This window comes from Anticarsia gemmatalis, chromosome Z (genome assembly GCF_050436995.1).
Source record: "Anticarsia gemmatalis isolate Benzon Research Colony breed Stoneville strain chromosome Z, ilAntGemm2 primary, whole genome shotgun sequence".
NCBI classification, from domain to species: Eukaryota; Metazoa; Arthropoda; class Insecta; order Lepidoptera; family Erebidae; genus Anticarsia; species Anticarsia gemmatalis.
In genome coordinates, this window is record NC_134776.1 from 17,944,150 (window position 1) to 17,963,560 (window position 19,411).

At 33.8% G+C, this 19,411-nt stretch overlaps 1 protein-coding gene across 3 annotated transcripts in view; it reads right to left on the reverse strand.

The window, feature by feature from the left end:
* Positions 1–19,411, reverse strand: part of ArfGAP1 (ADP-ribosylation factor GTPase-activating protein 1) — a 60,636-nt gene extending 41,225 nt beyond the window's left edge. Inside the window, exons 1-2 of one of the 3 annotated variants that reach the window (XM_076134452.1) lie at positions 19,208–19,411; positions 18,967–19,134 (exon numbers count right to left, since the gene is read on the reverse strand). In XM_076134452.1, the coding sequence (XP_075990567.1) occupies positions 18,967–19,134; positions 19,208–19,267 (228 nt within the window). In that variant the 5' untranslated portion in view covers positions 19,268–19,411. The remainder of the gene's footprint in view (positions 1–18,966; positions 19,135–19,207) is intronic. The other 2 variants (XM_076134455.1, XM_076134453.1) reach the window with 2 other exon arrangements.

Sequence of the window (19,411 nt, forward strand, 5' to 3'; positions counted from 1 at the left end):
ACGTTGATTGGATCGCACATTCCATTAGGATCTCGTCGTATCCAGGTACAGGATAATAGCGTAATCCCTTACGCGGGACGTGAGTGCATACCTAGGGTTCAATTATTGCGCACATCGTGATTAACGTTAGAGCATTTCTATGTGAAAGTGGAGTTTCAAGATAGTTCCACGAAGGAAAAGAGGGCGGCTTTGAGCCTTACCTTTGTGAAATATTATAATATTGAATCTTTCAGACGTTTTGCAGATTAAATTATCAATAGAATTTGCGCTTGCCTGCGCTAAGAAGATAAGGCTGCGTTTATTACAAGATGCATTAACAAGTCGTTGGAAGATTAGTTAGTTTTAGTACAGTTTAGACAGCATGGCTTTCGAAGGTGTCCCTGTACTTTGCAGATCAAACAGGTAAGTCTATTCCGATGATTGACATTAATTCCGTAATTCTTAGACATAATTAAGACAGACAAAGAAAAGCTAGAAAAGGAATACCCGCACTTTTATTTGCTGTAAAAGTGCAGTTAGATAATAAAGAATTCTATTTGATTAAAACCTTGGTCCGCTAACAAGATTTCTAATAGAAATAAGAAAATACAAAGCGGGTTGTTTATAAGGAACAACGGTTGGTGGTATACACAAATATTTGTGTTGAGCAAGCACGCGCTATTTTAGCAGTAGTGAGACGACTTAATCCTGTGTCGTGTCTGTGCATTCATTAGACATTGAACAGACGCTATTAATGGGAATCATATCATATATTACTAAAGAATAAGTATACTAAACTTTCTATAGTGCATTTTTTTAACTTTATGTATGGTAATCGCCTTTCCATAGTGTTATCTGGACATGGAATCTGGAAGGATTTCGTGTGATCGCTAATGATCAGACGATAAACTGTGTTCCGTGCGTGCGACTTCGTGAGGCTCGCGACACAAAACCTTTTCACGAAGCGCTTTTATATGTACGTTATTATAAATGAGGTAATTTTTCATATTGCTCCTGACTTCATAAGAAACTACCATCTCTTACGCATAAATGCGCTTAAGTTAACTTTAACATTTGTATAATTTTGGAAATGGTGCGAAATTTTCCTCCTTTAATAGTGTAAATAACTTTATTGAGCTTTGATTAATATTTTATTCGTGAACAAGGAGCTCCGGTATTCCTGGACGGTACTAACTAGTTACTATCATAACTGCCGAGCGGATTTACAACTTTGACTTGGTTGTGGTATTTCCACCCTGCATTTTAAACGAGAGTTTGTTTTCCGTTTCTATAGATCTCACGTATTGTATACAAGTATTTTGTAGTGTTTTCATTGTTGAAATAATAAGTTAGTATCACGTCGTGTTGTTACATAATCGTATTAAAAACACAATGGACTCTAGTTTGTTTAGTGGGAAACCAAGATGTAATAATATCATGCAATCATGATGCTGCGTTTTTATTATAAAAGAGTCTTTTAAAAAATGGCAGACAGATTTACATGCACCCACGCAAAATATGATGCGAATATGAAGCGCGTTAGTTTATTCAAATTTAATTACAGCGTGTCCGGCGACCAACGCGTCCAGATTTTAATTTTTATTAAATACAACGAAAACCACATCAGTTCTTACACGTTTCCGGCTAACGTAATTTTGTCAACATGTTGTTGAAAAATAAAACATTTTTGCCTTGCACCGAAAATATTTTCCCGCAACGACGTTAGTCCTATTAGTCACATGATGCACATTCGTTGAATTTCAGTGCTCATAAAGGAGAAAAGTATATTTTTGATATTTTCCCATTTCTGTCTGCAGACAAGCCTGTTAAAGGATCGCAAATGATGCCCAACGTAGTGTGAGCGGCTTAATGAACCGTGTAAACCGTCCACTGAAACTTACATACTAATTCGGATTTTTAATTACGTATTTTCGGCGTTCTTATTTTACGTGCTGGCTGCGAATAAAAGAGAACGGACTTAATTTAATTTTGTTTGTGAATTTTCATTTAGTCCTTCACATTTGGTTATGTGAGAACCCTGTGCAAGATCTACAAGCCATTGGTGCACTTGCAATCTTTGTATTAAGCTCGAATAAGAGTGTTTATTAAGAGCGCGTACAATAGTCACCGGGCACGGTTTCCTGTGCGCTCCGTTAAGGCTTGACCACATTGAGAGAGATTGAGGCAGGTCATACGTAACTTCGACCCGGAGTTTTGACCTCTCAAGCGTATTTTGGGTGACTCAGCTTGTATTAAGGCATTCGCGCGCTGTGGTCAGAGCTCTCTTTGAGAGTAGCTCAGAAATAAAACATTGAAGCGTGACATCACGTATTCAAACAGTCTTGTCTGATTCAAGAGGGAAATATATTGAGGTTTTTGTGTAACGTTTGTAATTATCTACTAAGTGCATTTAACATATTTTATTACAAGTTTAAAATGTGTTTTATCAAGCGCTGATAAATCAGTCGTTTTCGGTTGCAGAGTAAATAGCCACCGGCATATTCGCGACAATTTTAATGGCAAACATGGAGATAAAAATGCAAATACACATATATTCCGGGAACCTAGATTTAATATTTACTGACTTTGCTTTGACTACCTACAATTTTATTGTGAAAAATACAAAAATCAAACGTGGTATCTATTGCAAAATAAAACTGTATTTTTACTGAGAATCCTACAAACGAACAAAAATCAAACATGGTACATATCGAAAAATAAAACCATTTTTACTGAGAAACTTACAATCGATAGTATCGGTTCGATACCGACGTTTTAGAACAAACAAAATAAACTGTTACATTAAATTTTAACGGAAAAATGAAGTAAAAATAGCGAAAGGTGTAAATAAATGAGTGTGTAGTAGTTAGCCTTTGTTACTTCTACGTCACTACGATAAACTCTAGCCGCGGTAATTTCCTAATACCGTGAGTTACATTTTACGTTTTCTTAAGATTAATGTAACAATACCATTGTTAGAACATTAACATTTACGATTCGGCATCAAATCTTTGCCTTTCACTAACATTTGAGTTTTAAATTATTGATGCTTTTTGAAATGATCTTAGACTGTTCTGGACTTTTGAGTTAGAGTATTCAAGGGAGTCTCTATTTCCGAGGTCAAAATATTACTATAGCCCATTTTACCACTTTTGGGTAAGTTTCTTAGATCACATGTAATTTAATCTTGACAACTGTTTTCATACATTTGCTGGCACTTTCTCAAGCATTTATTTGCATAGGCGTATAAATCCTAAGAGTGCATTATCTATTAAACACTTTGTGTCAGAGAGAAGTACAGTTCTGTAATATACGTGTTAAATGACATTATACTCAGAGCCCTGTCATGGTTCGGGAAAACAAAAAAAATATTTGTAAAATATTGAGCGAGTTCTTATACCATAGTTCGACCGACATTTTATTACGTATAGAACTGTGTTAAGAAGCAAACGAAATTTCAACTAATATCTGTTTTCCTTGATGGTATTAAGGTTCATATGAAATTAATAACAGTTTTGGACAAAGTTAGCAGTATATCTACAGGACCAAAATTACATGTTTGAAATCTAGTTTCTAGAACTTTATACTAGCAAAATGTTACAAACTGAGCTAGCCTTTACAATGCTCTCATAAGTCAATAATGGATTCTAGTCAATTGGATAAGCGGCACTTGTGTCAATTTCTATCAAACTTTGATATATAGCTACCTGAAATATATATACAAGGTTTAGTACTCTATGTACCTGTTTTAATAAATACTAATTTTGTTTTTTTTTTGTTAAATTGTAAAAAATATACTCATTCGACGCTAAATGATTAAAGATGATATGTAATCACTCAAGGACTCAAGGCCTAACAAATCCCTCAATTCGGGAGGAGACCCGTGCTCACCATTAAGACAGTAATGGGTTAAGTTTATTTAGTTTTTAATTATCACCTAATGTTATTTCCATTTTTTTTAGTAACTACGGTAATAAGACATTTTGACAGTTTGATGTGCAAAGTCTAGTTTCGGGCCTATTCATTGTTTTTGGGGATCAAAATGATCAAGACTATTAATTAATTTCTTAATTGTGCGATATTTATTTTTGCACATTTACCGCATAAACTCGTGTTTTCTTATTATACTAATACACATATTATTAAATAAAATTATAAATATAAATAAAATAAATATAAATAAAATAGATATAAATAAAATAAATATAATTATTATTAACTAGAAAAAAATGTGCAATCCGTTTTCAGACTTTTATGCGTTTTATAGTTTTTATCATCAAGTTAATTATGACATTTGATCATAAAATTATTATTTTAATTTTCAAGACTAATTTCTCCTAAATAATGTTATCGTGTTATTCATAGAAAACACTCGCAGTTCATATGTGGGGTCAAGGACCTCCATACCTGGAAAGTTACTGAAAGCCTTCAGTCTTCCACCTATTGTTTTTTCAGTTATATCTAACGTAACAAATATTCTAAGCAGAATACAATACGACTGTAAAGCTAACCCCTAAAGCTTATTTTCTTTGATAATGATCAAGATAATTCATACTAATATTATAAATGCGAAAGTAACTCTGTCTGTCTGTCTATCTGTTACTCAGTCATGCCTAAACAACTTACCCAATTTGTATGAAATTTGGTATGGAGATATTTTGATACAAGAAAGGACATAAGCTACTTTTTACCCCGGGAAAATGACGTATTCCCATGGGAAAATTCAAGTGGCGGACGAAGTCGCGGGTAAAAGCTAGTAAGAAATAATTAAGTATCGGATTTATTATATTTGTCCAGAAATAAAAATTTGCATTGGTGATTATGATATGAATCTGTACATTAGATTTGATTAGTGTCACGATTATTCTTAATGTATTATGTAATTACTTGAAAATTAAGCGACGACAAATAGCTAAATATGTGTAATAATAATAATATTTATGTAAATTTGGGTATTTTCTTTCCCCAATTTTAAAGGTTTCTCTGTAACAATATTTTTTTATTGTAATACTTAATTATTTATAGTTTCGAACTTACAAGGTGAGAGTTCGAGAGAGAAAGTGTCGTTGCGGATACAATTTGACATTAAAATAGACTCTCGCGCAGTTTGCTAATCCTAATGAAATTGGCCGCCATCGCCCTATATAGATCAGAGAAATACAATGATAAAAAGAAAAATTACAATAAAAAATTCTGTAACTTCGTAAATTAAACGATGCCCGAAAATGTAATTATTTGCATATTCTTCTTATCGGATTCAATAGTTTTCAAACTTTTTTTTTAATATCCCATTTCTGTCCCACTGCAGGGCAAGGGTCTCTTCTCAAACGAGGGGGAGGGGTTAGGCCTAAAAGTCCACCACGCTGGCCAAGTGCGGGTTGGGGACTTTGCATGCCCTCAATAAATGTATTAAACAAATTTTAGGCATGTAAGGTTTCCTCACGATGTTTCCCTTCAAACTAATTAGAAATTCATTTTTCGCAAACAGTCGCGGAGGAGAGGAGGACCTCGTTTTATTTATATTTAGAAATAAACTGCAATAGAAAACTCGCAAATTACTACATAAAGTAAAATAATTACTTTTTATTTGTACATTAACAACTTCTACACCAACGCAGTTGTGATTTTAATGGAAGTAAAAAGTATAATTAAGGCTTTCTGCTAGTTTCCGACCAGAAGACGATTACCAACCACTATCAAGTCATTGAATTGCTATACAACATTTTTATATAGAAAATTGACCAGCGCCTCTTATCTCGGAAGAACTGTTCCTTGTTCAAGTAATTTTAAGTATTAGATGCTCAACTCAAGGCATTACTATAGTGACACATCTATACTTATATAATAAAGCTGAAGAGTTTGTTTGTTTGTTTGAACGCGCTAATCTAAGGAATTATTGGTCCGATTTGCAAAATTCTTTCAGTGTTATATAGTCCATCGAGGAAAGGTATAGGCTATAAATCATCACGCTACGACTAATAGAGGCATAGTACCAGTGAAAAATGTTACAAAACCGGGAAAAATTTTGACCCATTCTCTCTTATGTGACGCAAGGGAAGTTGCACGGGTCAGCTAGTTTAGTATAATATTATTATGTATTTATTGGTGATGAAGTAATGAGTTTTTACACAGATAAAAAAAAAACATTAATTATTTTGTTTTTCGACAAATGTGTTGGTTAGCGCAAAGCTCAAGAACGGCTCAACTAGTTCGCCTTATTGTTTTAGTGCAATTATCTTTAAGACACAAGAAGAGTTTTTATGAACAGAAAATTCGTGAGCGGAGGTGCGCGGTTCAGCTAGTTATTTTATTTTGGTATGGACAATAAATTATTTTAACAGTTATTAACAAAATAATATAGTTCGAATGTTAAATGTTATATTTGAATGCTAGGTTTCTCAATATAATGAACAAGTCATGGTTGATATCATTTCACTGAAGATATTCAAAAGGGATATTATAATTCGAGGAATATTCTGAATAGACGGTGGGATGGTAGCGTGGAGGGTGACGCGAGCTCTGATTGGCTGTTCATGAGTTCATACGTCACTTAACATGGCAACTTTACACGGAAGCGCACCAATAAGTTTCTTGGGTTTCCTGACAGTATATTAAATTATATTATCATTAAAATTAAAATCTATACTAATATTATAAAATTGTAGAGCTTGTTTGTTTGAATTCCTTAATATCAGGAACTGCTGGTGCGAATTGAAAAATCATTTTATATTGGATAGCCTGTTTATTGAAGCTATATAACATAACACACATTAGGAGCGGAGTAGCAACGAAAAAAGTTTCAAAAACGGGGAAAATTATGACCCGTTCTCGCCTATGTGACGCAAGCGAAGTTGCGCGGATCAGATAGTAAGAAATAAAGCGTCTATTGCACAACGGTTGTGAGTTAAATTGCAACGCAGGAGACTTGGGTTAAACTCTCGGGTCGGGCAAAAAAGTTTTTTTAAGTTTTTCCGTTATTGCCCGTGGAAGGTGGGATCACAGACCCCCTGGATATCGTCTGTATCGTCTGGGGCTGACCACTCGCCATTCGAGCATGTGTCCCCACCGGGCTATTTGGTCAAAGCGTTTTATACATTTTACAATTTATCTGCGCACAAGTCCATAATATAAGAATTTTATCGAGTCAAAATTTACATGTTTATAAATTTATCAGTATCATCACAATATATTTTAAGAAATATTATCTAATATATAAAATTCTCGTGTCACAGTGCTAGTTACCGTACTCTGAAACGGCTTTACCGATTTTTACCAAATTTTAATGTTATAAGCATATTCAGTAAGCCTGAGATTCGGCTATTATGTTTTTTTATTTATATGGAAAAACAACGTTTACCGGGTCAGCTAGCATAATATATTATTCTCGTAAATTACATATTAGTATCTAGAATTTGAGTATCGGACAAGCTGTCCTGCGCCTAAATCGATTCAATTATGTCCGTTAATAGTCCTCATGGTACTCCAGAATACCATAGTTTAGGATTAATTTGTATCGCTTATTGTTCACTTTACGTTATATTAAACGGTATTCGATTAAATTATTTTGTATCGAAAATTGCAATCTAACCTAACAGGAGTGTTTGGCCAAACAGAATATGGCGATATTGAATTTACTAGACAATGAACTTTAAAAAAAAATATCAATTTAAAAAATATATTTTGAACAAATTTCAAATAAAAAAAACTAATTTAAAAAACCGATCACGCTGTGATTTACGAATCCAATTCACTATATTTTAAAATAATTGCAATCATAAATAATTAATAAAATGATTACTTGTAATTTTGGAAAATCATTTAACAATTAACAACGGAACGTTATCAACATTTTAACTATGAATGTTTTCTTAAGCACACTTTTAAGTTACGTCTTAATTTAAAAACTATAATTTCAAAAAGAAAGCTTATTTCAAAATGCAAAGGAGACACAACATTAAGGACAAAAGCAGTGACTTAAGGTAATTGACCCTTAATATGTTATACACTAAGACGATACATATTGTTTCCAATGTAAGTCTACAAAAGCCTTTGATGCCATCTAATAGAATACTAGATAATGGATGACGTACAATTCTATTACCTGTTTGTAAGAAACATATTTCCTATCTCGGACATTAGAAGAATTATTTTCAATATCGATATTACTGCACTTTTAAGATGATATGATTTTTCAATGACGTACCACACTTTTAATGTTTATAAATTAACACTTAATTCATTTCCAAAATCGAAATTAAGATAGGAACGTCTAATTACAAATCGTTATGCAAACGATGATATCATAATTCCAAATGAATACGGAAAAAGTTTGTAAAAAGCAGGTTTGCCAACATGCAAAATGCGAAAAGAAAAAAAGGCAGCCGGCGGGTAGATAGACAAAACGCATGAATGGTCACAGGCGTACACTTTTTATGGGTTTCCAATTTGTCTCTGATATATCGAACCATCAAAATTAAGTCTGATATCCCACTTGTTTCTACAAATAAACAGCGTGTAATGAAAAAGATGCATAGTAGGCGTGTAAGTTAAAGAAGTTATTAAATATTCAAGTCGAAAAAATGCAAACAAGCTCATAAGTACTGCAAAGTTTAAGCATTTGAAATAAAACAAAAATAAAAAACAAGCAATTATTATTTCTAAAATAATGGAAAATATACCATCATCAGCAGGCAAATCCAGAACTTTTTGCGCGATTTCGGGCCCTTCCTCTTTTTAACCGGCTTAGGCTTCGGCCTCTTTCGACGGGAAGCCCGGGAAGGCCGGCCGGCCGGCATGTTTACGAATTAAAAATTTGAAGACGCGAGATAAGTATTTCCGCAATCGGTAAGCGTGCGGTACAAGTCATAGACAGCACTACACTGTGGGCGTGTAAGTCGAGAATCGCGACTAGTCGTGAGGGTGGCTGCATCCACCCCACCTCAAACCCCCGGCTACATTCAACTCGCGCGCCTACACCAGCTTCTTTTACGTGCCCTTGTAAGTTTAAACACGCCCAGCGCAATAGAAAAAATACATTTGCAAGTGCATTATAATATTTCGCAAAGGATGCGTTTGTGACGATGCGTTCTTTCAATACTAGGAAACAGGTTTAATAATATGAGGCACTTTGTCGTCGGAATAGACAATTTTTCCTTGGAAGGGCGAAAATGAAGCGACATATTTATTTTCAGACAGTTTATATTCCGGTTTTTCTCACTAGAAAAGCAGAATATAAAGTTAATTTCTTATAATAAAGAGAATTTCCATGTAAGTTAGGTCATATCACTATATGACATCATTTATGCAAAAATTCTCGAAAAAATTATTAATAGCTAACAATTTTTTTAGAAGTTTTTATTTTCGTGATGGAAATGATAGCCGGGCGGTGCACGCCGGTTTCCTCAACTCAAACAGCATGGAGCAGCTTTAACATTAGTTTAGTAATTCTGTACTCACGTTGTGTATGTACACTTTGCTCTAAATTAAAATTGAAATACTCTCCAACTTTTAGCGCATTTGTTGATTCAAGGCAAAAGGGAGAACTCATTAAAAATTATCAAACAACTTGTTTTGATGTGTTTAAAGAGTACGGTTTATATAAAATAGTATTAATTGCCCAAGGAGAAATGTATTAGTACATTAGCAGTAGCAGGTAATAAACGCAAAGCAGATTCGTTTGTACAGGTGGTAAAGGAAACCTTCGCATTGGAAACACTATTTGTTCAACAAACATTTGTTAAGACAAGATGCTTTAACTAGTAGTTTTATTAGGAAAATACCGTTAATACTCATTCTATAATATAAGATATTAAATGAATATAAGCTGGGTAGATTACATGAAGTCCCCTGTGCACCCGAACGTGACAATAAAAAACCGAACAGATTTGCGAGCGTTATCATACTTTGTGTTAATGGAAATATTGCGATGATTGTATTATTGGAGTTGTGAAAATGCACACTGTTCCTGTTATTAATTACGTTAGACCTACTTCAAGTATATACTGGGCACCTTAATAAGCAATAATAAAGACAATAGATTTTTAAACATGGTTATTATTTTAAGATACCCATATTATGTTGACACCGAATATGTCGTCATTATGGGGTTCAACAATTAGCAAATTCACTGTTTATGAAATGTATATTTTTATTGGCTAACTAGATGTCCGCCCGCGGCGTTGCCCGCGTGGAGTTTGACCCCTTCGAGGGAGAATTTCCGAAAATTCTCTCTTAGTCCTTATCTACACTTCCTAAGGAATTTTCATACCAAATTTCAAGTTACTACGCTCAGTAGTTTCGGCTGTTTCGGCTGCGTTATAAATAGCGAAAGAGTCGTATACATTTATATAATACTTTTTTATGACATAACAGGCTAGCTTTTTGCTATTATTATAAGTGACTAACATGTTTTCTTCAGAGTGAAATCTATTAAAATTAATAAAATATAAAATAAATTATTTCTGATTTGTTATGCATATGGTCTAGGGATTTTATGCTTTTATGTTTTATCTAAACGGGATTTTATTTGAGAACCTAGTCATTCACCCGGCCATTTCCACATTCACGGAGAAACGTGAATAGGCGATGCAGTTTCGATAACTATTATACAAAATTTACTGGTAATTTGGTGTTTATTACATTGCATCCTTATTATTTTATCACCAGGGAGGAAGCGGAGGTCTGTCATCATAAAGTAGCCAGGACGCGCTACCTCCAATTAGCCTGTAGAAGCGCGGTCTCAAATTACCACTGTTTAGGACCAGACAGTACAAGACAGCCTAGCGGCAGACCACTAAAGCGAGAAGAATTAAACAGATGCAAAAGAATTAATCAAAATCATCGAACAAGTTTTTCCGGTAGTGCTATGGACACATGATAGAAATAGCAGTATCTTATACTATAATAGATTAGAATTTTACAATGACAAAGGTAACCGGGTTTTCTGCCGCTGACATAGGTAACTGGATTTTGTGGAAATACAGCGTTAGCGACTAGCAAAATCATAGACCTGAATATGAAAGTCTGCACTAATATTACAAAGACAAAAGATTTTTATGTAATGTTTGTTACTCTTTCACACTCAACCGATTTTAATAAAATTTTATACACAATAGTTTACAACCTAGATTAACACATAGGATTCTTTTTACCCAGGAAATATATTTTATTGGCAGAAGCTAATGTCATAAACATGATGATAGTGATAAATATATTCTCCATTACGACGTGAGGGAAAACAGCCCTTAAAAATTTCCTACTAATGTGCTTGCAACCTGTTAGTCATCGATGCGCGAAACTATACAGCCTTTTTTGAACAAGATGGGGGAATGTCTTCTAAAGTGCTCAGAGTGCAATAAGTGGAAAAACTTATGCCTGGGTTCGATTCTATCAAGGTATAAATATTTTCGGTACAATGCACTTTCATATTTGCATTTCAATATTTTATACTTTGGCAACTTAAAAGATAGAAAATATGTCGGAAAGAAATTGTTTTAATTTTATTTACTTCTATGTGTCCTACGTTAGAAAATTGAAATTTAAACTACAGTACCGATTCAAAACGTCCGATTTCGTTAGACCATCGTGGAAAAGAATCGTAAGGATGGGGAAATTAGGCAAGTTAAAATGTGACTTTACTCAGGGATATTTCAATGGGATTTTTTTAATTAGTTTGTTAGCGATCCTGGCTTAAAGCCGAATTCTACCAATAACTAAATATTTTTATGTCATATTAATTCGATTGTTTTCCAGATTGAGTTACTCCACTTCCATTATTGAATGTTACAACATTTATAATTATCAAAATTAATTACATGATTTAAAATAATAGCTAAAAATTTTGGGATTATGGACTTTCCAGACATTTTACTACAAGTTTTTACGTGATGTCCACAAAAATTTCGGCCACGATAAGAAAGCTATCTCACGTTAATCATTGTTCCATCTTTTCCAAATAAGTTATAATATTTGTTAAAATAAAATAATAAACAAACATTTAGCTAACATACAAACATTCGCAATTATAATAATTTCAGAAACAAATAAGAACTACATAACGCAAGGATTAGTTATGTCATTAAATTCTCTAGAATATATTTCCGTTATCGGAGCGATTAAGAATATATTCTATGTAAGACTCACTTTATAATTTTTATTGCATATAGTTGGAAATCCGTGGTAAGCCGATTAGCGAACTTCATATTTTCCTTCATTTTCTTTCATTCCACTTAATCGTTTATAACGAGTAAACAGAGCATTTGTACAGACTTAAAACCTAGGTATGGTATCCATAGCTACTAAGCAGATTTCAAAGCACATCCTCTATAGTGCAGACTGCACCTACTGTCATTTCTAATCTTCCAGTTAGGTATATGGTATCTTTAGTATATTAATCTCGTTGAGCATCAACGGGCTTAAAGACTGGATATGAGCCGAGATAGAATATCGATGCCGCCGTCGGCAAGCGTTTGTATCAAGTCTCACAACTTTGTGTGGGCGTGGATCACCCGAAAATAAACTAAAATAGACCCTTCGGGTTGACGGCCTCTAGGAACTTCGTCTACCAAGCAAACCATGCTTACAATCTTACTAATATTGTTAATGCGAAAGGTTGTAAGTATGTATAGATGTTTGTTACAGTTTTATGAAAAAAACGACTCAATTTTATGAATTTTGGAACATTGATAGCTTATAACCTGGCTTAACAGGATACTTTTTAACCACGGATTTTTTTTACCGCGGACGAAGTCGCGGGCAGAGGACGTAAGTTAGTATAAATATAAATATTGTATAGAAATAAACTAACGGCCAGTTCAGACAAAGATTACAGTTGTATTGCTATTTTAAAATATTAAGCCTAATTAATATTACATTTTCACGTTAAATATTACTAAGCTGAAACCACATTATCAAAAAGTAATCAGATCTCATGTAGAGATACGTTTTTAAATCTTCTTGCCCAGCCCTAAATCTATATGCCGCTATAATCGCGGTGAAATACTTGATATATTTGAAAAAGTGTGGAATTTGTAAACTATTTATGTGCGACCGACACATTATATGACGTCGGTAGGAATGTTATCCATGATTGGTTATAGAAAGCGGAGTAACAATAAACTGACAGATTATATTATACTTTAGTAAAAGTGGTAAGATTTCCAATTTTTGTCAAAGAACAGATTTGCGATTAGCTCTGTCTTGACTTTAGTATCAAGCGATTTTTTTTATTAATTGAACAATTATTACAATACTTATTAACAGAGAAATTTACTTCACCGCATTTTTTTTACCGAACCTTCATATTTTGGGCTTCGTCGCCTTATAACAAGAAATACAAAAAAACAATATCTAATACATAAAATTCTCGCGTCACAGGTTTCGTTAACGTACTCCTCCGAAACGGCTTGACCGGTTCTCATGAAACTTTGTGAGCATATTGAGTAGGTCTGAGAATCGGCCAACATCTATTTTTCATGCCCCTAAGTGACACTTTTTTTTATGGCAAAACATCGTTGGCCGGGTCAGCTAGTAATTAATATTATTTAAGGCGGTTCTCTTACAACAAACGCAATTTTATTGCCATTATTATAAATAATGACGAGTCTACCTGGCACTAGGCCGGTTTATTCAGATTATTTAAAACAATTCAATAATAAACATATGCCCAAGGAAAACTACCAATAATGGTCACAATTACACTTGAGGTTAGTATCAAATCTTTTCTCAATTGCCAGACTTAAATCCATATTGCTCATCGTATTGTATGAAATAAGCTACTAAGAAAGCTCGGCTAGAGGAACTTGGCCAATTATTTTCTCGTATTCGATAAGTTAAAGGTACAGTTTTGTTGAAATTATTTGTTTTTTGTTTGTATTCAAGTTAGTTTTGTTCAGTATTGAATTAAGTCTTAATTAAGAAATTGTATTGAGTAACTAATCGCTTGAATCATGGACATATGCAATAAATAGACACAGCGGAATGATGATGATGATTGAGAACTCCTTAAATCAAAAGTACTGGGCGCCTTCTATTCGGCTGATTCTTACGATTTCATTAACTTTTAAACTTTATTTAAATGAAATTAGGATTTTTTTAAACACTTGAGGCTCTAAAAGAATATTTGCTAAAATTTTGTTTGTTTCTTTCTACAGTTTCATCCGTTATGAAATGTCGATCGAACTATGGAATGTAAGGTATGCTTATCCGATACTGCCTACTCCGATCCAAAATATAATAGGAAAAGGTCATCATCTTTCAATATTTGACGAAATTTTGTTAACACAAAACATATAAGTAAGGCTCTCTTATTGTCATCTAATATAGAATTGTAGCGATACATATGATCGTGAATGTTACTGTATACAAATGAGGGTTCGAAATTATTAAGATTGTTATTTTTTGACAAATAATTAAATAGCCAAGCTAACACCTAGGTAGATCTCTTAGTTTTTGTTGTCTCAGAACTAGCATATATCAATACGTTCAAAGTGTCTGTATAGGTTAACTGCTTACCTACAAAATTCCAGAAAAAAGCGCAATATTTATGAGAACTTCTACTTTTTTTCTAATATTCATGTTAAAATCTGTGACAAAAAAATGTGTTATTGTTATTCAGTTTGATTAAGTTCTGAAAATATCGAAAATATTTGTGTATACCAAACAGTTACTCAAAAATATTTTCCTTAATGATATATCATTTCAAATTTATTAGTGACCCATTATGTCCTTAGGAAATATTAGCTTGTGACGTCATACGCTAGTATTGCAATAATAAAAATCATTTACGATGGCACATAAAGAGTAAATGATTCGACTTGTAGTCAAATATCCTATTAAGCACTCAGTATGAAGAATCAGTACAACTGAGGGATATTAGCTTTTGATGTAAAAAGGTTTACAATTTATAAGCTGCTCAATCAATCAAATTGTACAATTTTCTTATTTAATACGACTTTACTAATTGTAGGTGTATTTCTTATGGCTTCACAGAATAGGGCACGTATTTAATTGATTTTTATTGATATTAAGATAATTCTCACAAAAAATTACCATTAATGTGATTTCTAATAAAAATCTAGATTGTATTTTAATGAAAGTTTTATAGAAATAAATCAGAACTATTAATATTTAATTAATATTTCAGTTCCTCTTTCAAGCTGTGAGTGGTAAACTACCTCGCGTAAGTTCATCAACCACCGACTAACATGCATAAGTTCTTCACGTATCGAATATATCTCAAAAAAATTATCAAGTTAGGTGAATTTGTTGAGACATTCGGACACATTAGAAATTTACTGATAACGTCATTCACCCTTATTTAAAAGACCTTTGTTCGAAGGACAACACTTAACCTCAGTATGCGATAGCATTACTCAAGTAGTACAATGTGGACTCAAGCCCTAACCCCTCCCTCATTTCTGGAGGAGACCTTTGCCCAGAAGTATTAATAAGTATTCAATTATTAGTTTCTCATCTCCATATTTATTAAAGACTCAAAAGAACGATAGAAACAAGGCCAAACATATTCACCCACATAACATTTCCATTATTTTGATAACAAAGTACCCAATTTAGTCAAATTGCAATTTGTGGTAATGGCAGTAAAGGTAGGCTTCAAAGACTTTGGAAGTAAATACTGAATATCGATTCACCCTGAACGACGACTAACTAGGTGAGCAAACTAATTTAGTGTACTATACCATGCCGGTGCTCAACTAAATGCATTATTTAACTAAACACAATATCGTTATGTTCGACAAAGAATAGGAAACTAGTTTGGCGCCCATACGAAGCGCTTACGTCGATATTCAATAATCGTTTATAGTAAATAGTTACTTCTTTATAAGGTTATTTATTAATATATACTCATAAAAAAAATGTAATGAACATATTCATATAACAGTTTAATTTTTGTAGCTTTTCCTTGAATTATAATATCACTTGTTTCAGACTAGTAGCTAACAGTTTCGTAAACAATAGCTTTGAAGTAAAAGAGGAGAGAGGCTATGTTTTGCAACCTAACTTGTACTAAACAGTGAAATGACGAATAACTTTAGATTACTAACAATCAAGGTTTAATTTTTTTCTCTACTGATATGTTAGAGTGAAGAACGTAACCTTTGTATGTCCACCGAATGCAAAATTTGGTTTTGAGAGCTCCAACTTTTAAATGCTTCGGGCTTCACCTCAGCCCCGTATAAAAGTGATGCAATTTCGACGGTTTTTTGGGTACGTGCCCGCGGATATCCCCCTGGACTTGCCAATGTGCACATCTAACTTATCTATCTATCTTTCCGAACTACAGGTAAATTTAAAGACCTTTTTGGCGGACCCGTGGTCTTTTTTCTTTCGTCACAAAAATAGTAATGTACTTGACTATTAGATGAAGATTGCTTCATTAAAGCGGCCGTGTCACTCTTAAAGTATATCAAAACAAAAATCTTACTAAAAAAATACACCTAATTCAATTCTTTTCTAATTTAACTTATAGTATAGTACACGCACATTTATTTAGTTTTATTTTTATGTTTTATTTAAATGACTGCGTTTATACTGTTGACATGCCTTTTAATAATAAAAAATAAATATGGTAGGTACTTACTTAGGTACCTACACTGTACATAGGAAATAATATAGCTCATCATTTTTGTTTAAGCATTAAGTTCCAAGATCAGCATTATAAATAGCAATAAGTCGTGTCCTAATTAAACAATTTCGTGAAGCAACTCTTGATAATGGAGTTATAACGACTCAAGCGTCACAACAATGTTTCAACGATTATTTATCATCAGGCAATCCCGCTCAACGCATCTGTACACGTCACTATTCCGGCAGTTCATTAAAAATACTGTTCATATACTGATAAGAGAATACAACTGTTATCTAGTCACTTCGTTTTATTGTTAGATTCATATACTGGGTACTTCCGAGCAGTAGTTAGATATAATTTATTCGATTTTTATTTTTTCACTCCTAATCCCAATTAAATAATGTTCCCTACTAAATGCTCTATGAAGATAATTCCCTGTTTGGCTATTTCTTTTTCTAGCGATAATATGAACAGGTTTCCCTATTTTTTTCAGGGAACTACGTAACTTGGTAGGTTGCGTATATGGCGCGTTAATAAAGAAAGTAAGCCGCCCTGGAAAGAAGATTGAAAACAAGGGATCTTATTGAGATCCAATAGCACATATTCGTAAAAAATCATCAGAAATGTGTAATATATTATGAACTATGAACTACAAACACACACACATATACATGCATATAGAAGACACAGCACATAATCGTAGTGAAATCTGATTGTATAATATATACTTATTGACTGCCAACCGAGCTGAGGTATGACCTACTGTGAACGACCTTGTGACTCACCAACTTTTACACGGAAATCTGCTTGCGTAGACTATGCCTGATTGGCGTATTTACTACCATACGTAGACTATAACAATCTAACAAAATATTCAATATAAGACCTCAAATTTGAAACAATTACTATCTAAATTAGTTTTATAGGTTATTGATGATTTTTTTATGATGCAATATTGACCAATTTACAGGAATTATTAATATGACTTGTTTCGAACTACTAGCTTATAGTTTTCTATACAATAGTTTTGAAGTATAAGAGGTTATCTTTTGCTACCTACCATGGAACTAGGACTAAACCATGATATGTCTCGGGTAACGTGAGATTAATAAAACAACTGTTATTATTTTGATAAATTATTCGAGATTTCCCAGCTTAAAGGCCAGTTAAGGTCCCATGTATAAGAATTTAAACTAGAAGACATTATTTTAGATAACTTCTAGCGAATATTGGTCACTCTCCTTCACATTTAGCAAGTGACCAGCAATTGAGTATATATAACTATAGTCAACCAGAATTAGTACATACTGGTCAGTATAAAATAAAAATTTACTAAATTACCATTGTAGCTGCCCTTCTATTTCAGTTATTTGTAGTTTTGAAAACAAACTAGAGTGCTATTATAATAGATTTGTTCCTATCTAGCAAGTCAACTAACAGATTACTACTCTTGAGTTAAATAGCAGTTCTCCATCTCACTTCATCTTAAAGTAACTGTTTGCAAGTGAGACAGAGGCAGGAGAATGTGGCATGAGATTGAGACATGAGACCAAAACCAGAGACTGCAAATACTGTTAACTTGCTTACTGCTTAAATTATCTACATTCATATAGTAGTAGTATTGCTACTGTACAGTTGCAATGTAGATTCCTTTTTGCAGCTAAGGCCCTAAGACAAAAACCAGGAAAGATCTGGCAATCAAATCTTAATACCTTAACTATCTTTGATCAGAAAGACTTCAAGTAGAGAGAAATTCTTGTACCTATTTGACTTCAGATAAGTATAGACTACTTCCTGAAGTGACTACCACAAACTGATGGTCTACTGAGTTCATCTGCTCGCAGGCAACCAATACAGATCCAGATATACTATTTGAGTGACTTTTAAGCCATTATTCAGAAGGTAATGTACTGTACAGCAATATCTAGCAGTGGGACATATAGATTGGTGCCTCCTGGGTGTGTTCTCAAAAGGAGGATATACAAAAATCAGAAAACCTACCAAAAAATATGAAATTTCAAAAACAATGATCAGCTCACTCCTAGAAGAAAATTTACGCTAATTTCCGGCATTCTCGACAACTAGGTAAGACGATGTAGAACAATGAGGGCAGATCCACTAGCTAGATAAATGCTGCTGCATAAATTCTCCTGCAGAAAATGGTGCATGGCTTCGACCAATTTGACTCAGAAAACTTCTGTGAAACTAGGGCAAAACTATCCCAAAGTTCTAGAAAAATATTCTGCAAGCGAGGCTCTTCACACCCATCACGTAAAAGGAGCTCCAGAGCCTCCTGGAGTCTCCAGCTGGAACTGGTGGCACTTTAAAAACTATTTCCTGTGAAAAGCAGACCAACATGCGAGGCAGCAAGCACCAGAACATTAAGAGGAAGTACGTACCATCATCTTCTCGAGCTCGATATCCTTCCACTTGTCCATGGTGACGGATCGGACGAAGGAGAGGTGCACACCGAGGCTGCGGTGAACACCGGAGCACTCCAAACAAATCCAGATGCCGTACGTCACTGATACCCACTGAGGATTCAGGCTCTTGCATTCAAAACACTTCTGGAAAACCACAATTTAATTAATTCCCTGTTTCATCACATACGGAACAACATATTTCGGCACAATAACTCACGTTATTCTCTTCAACAGTCTTTATAGAGTTTAGTTTGCGCCTAGTGCGCGGCGATGCCATTTTTGATAATTTTTAATTCAACCCCCAGTCGTAAGAAATACTTTCTCGAATTTCCAGGACAAACTGAACTGTCTCTTAGATGACCTACGCAGAATGCTCCGCGTATGTCAAAATTTTTCAGACGTCCACTTGGCATCCGTAGAC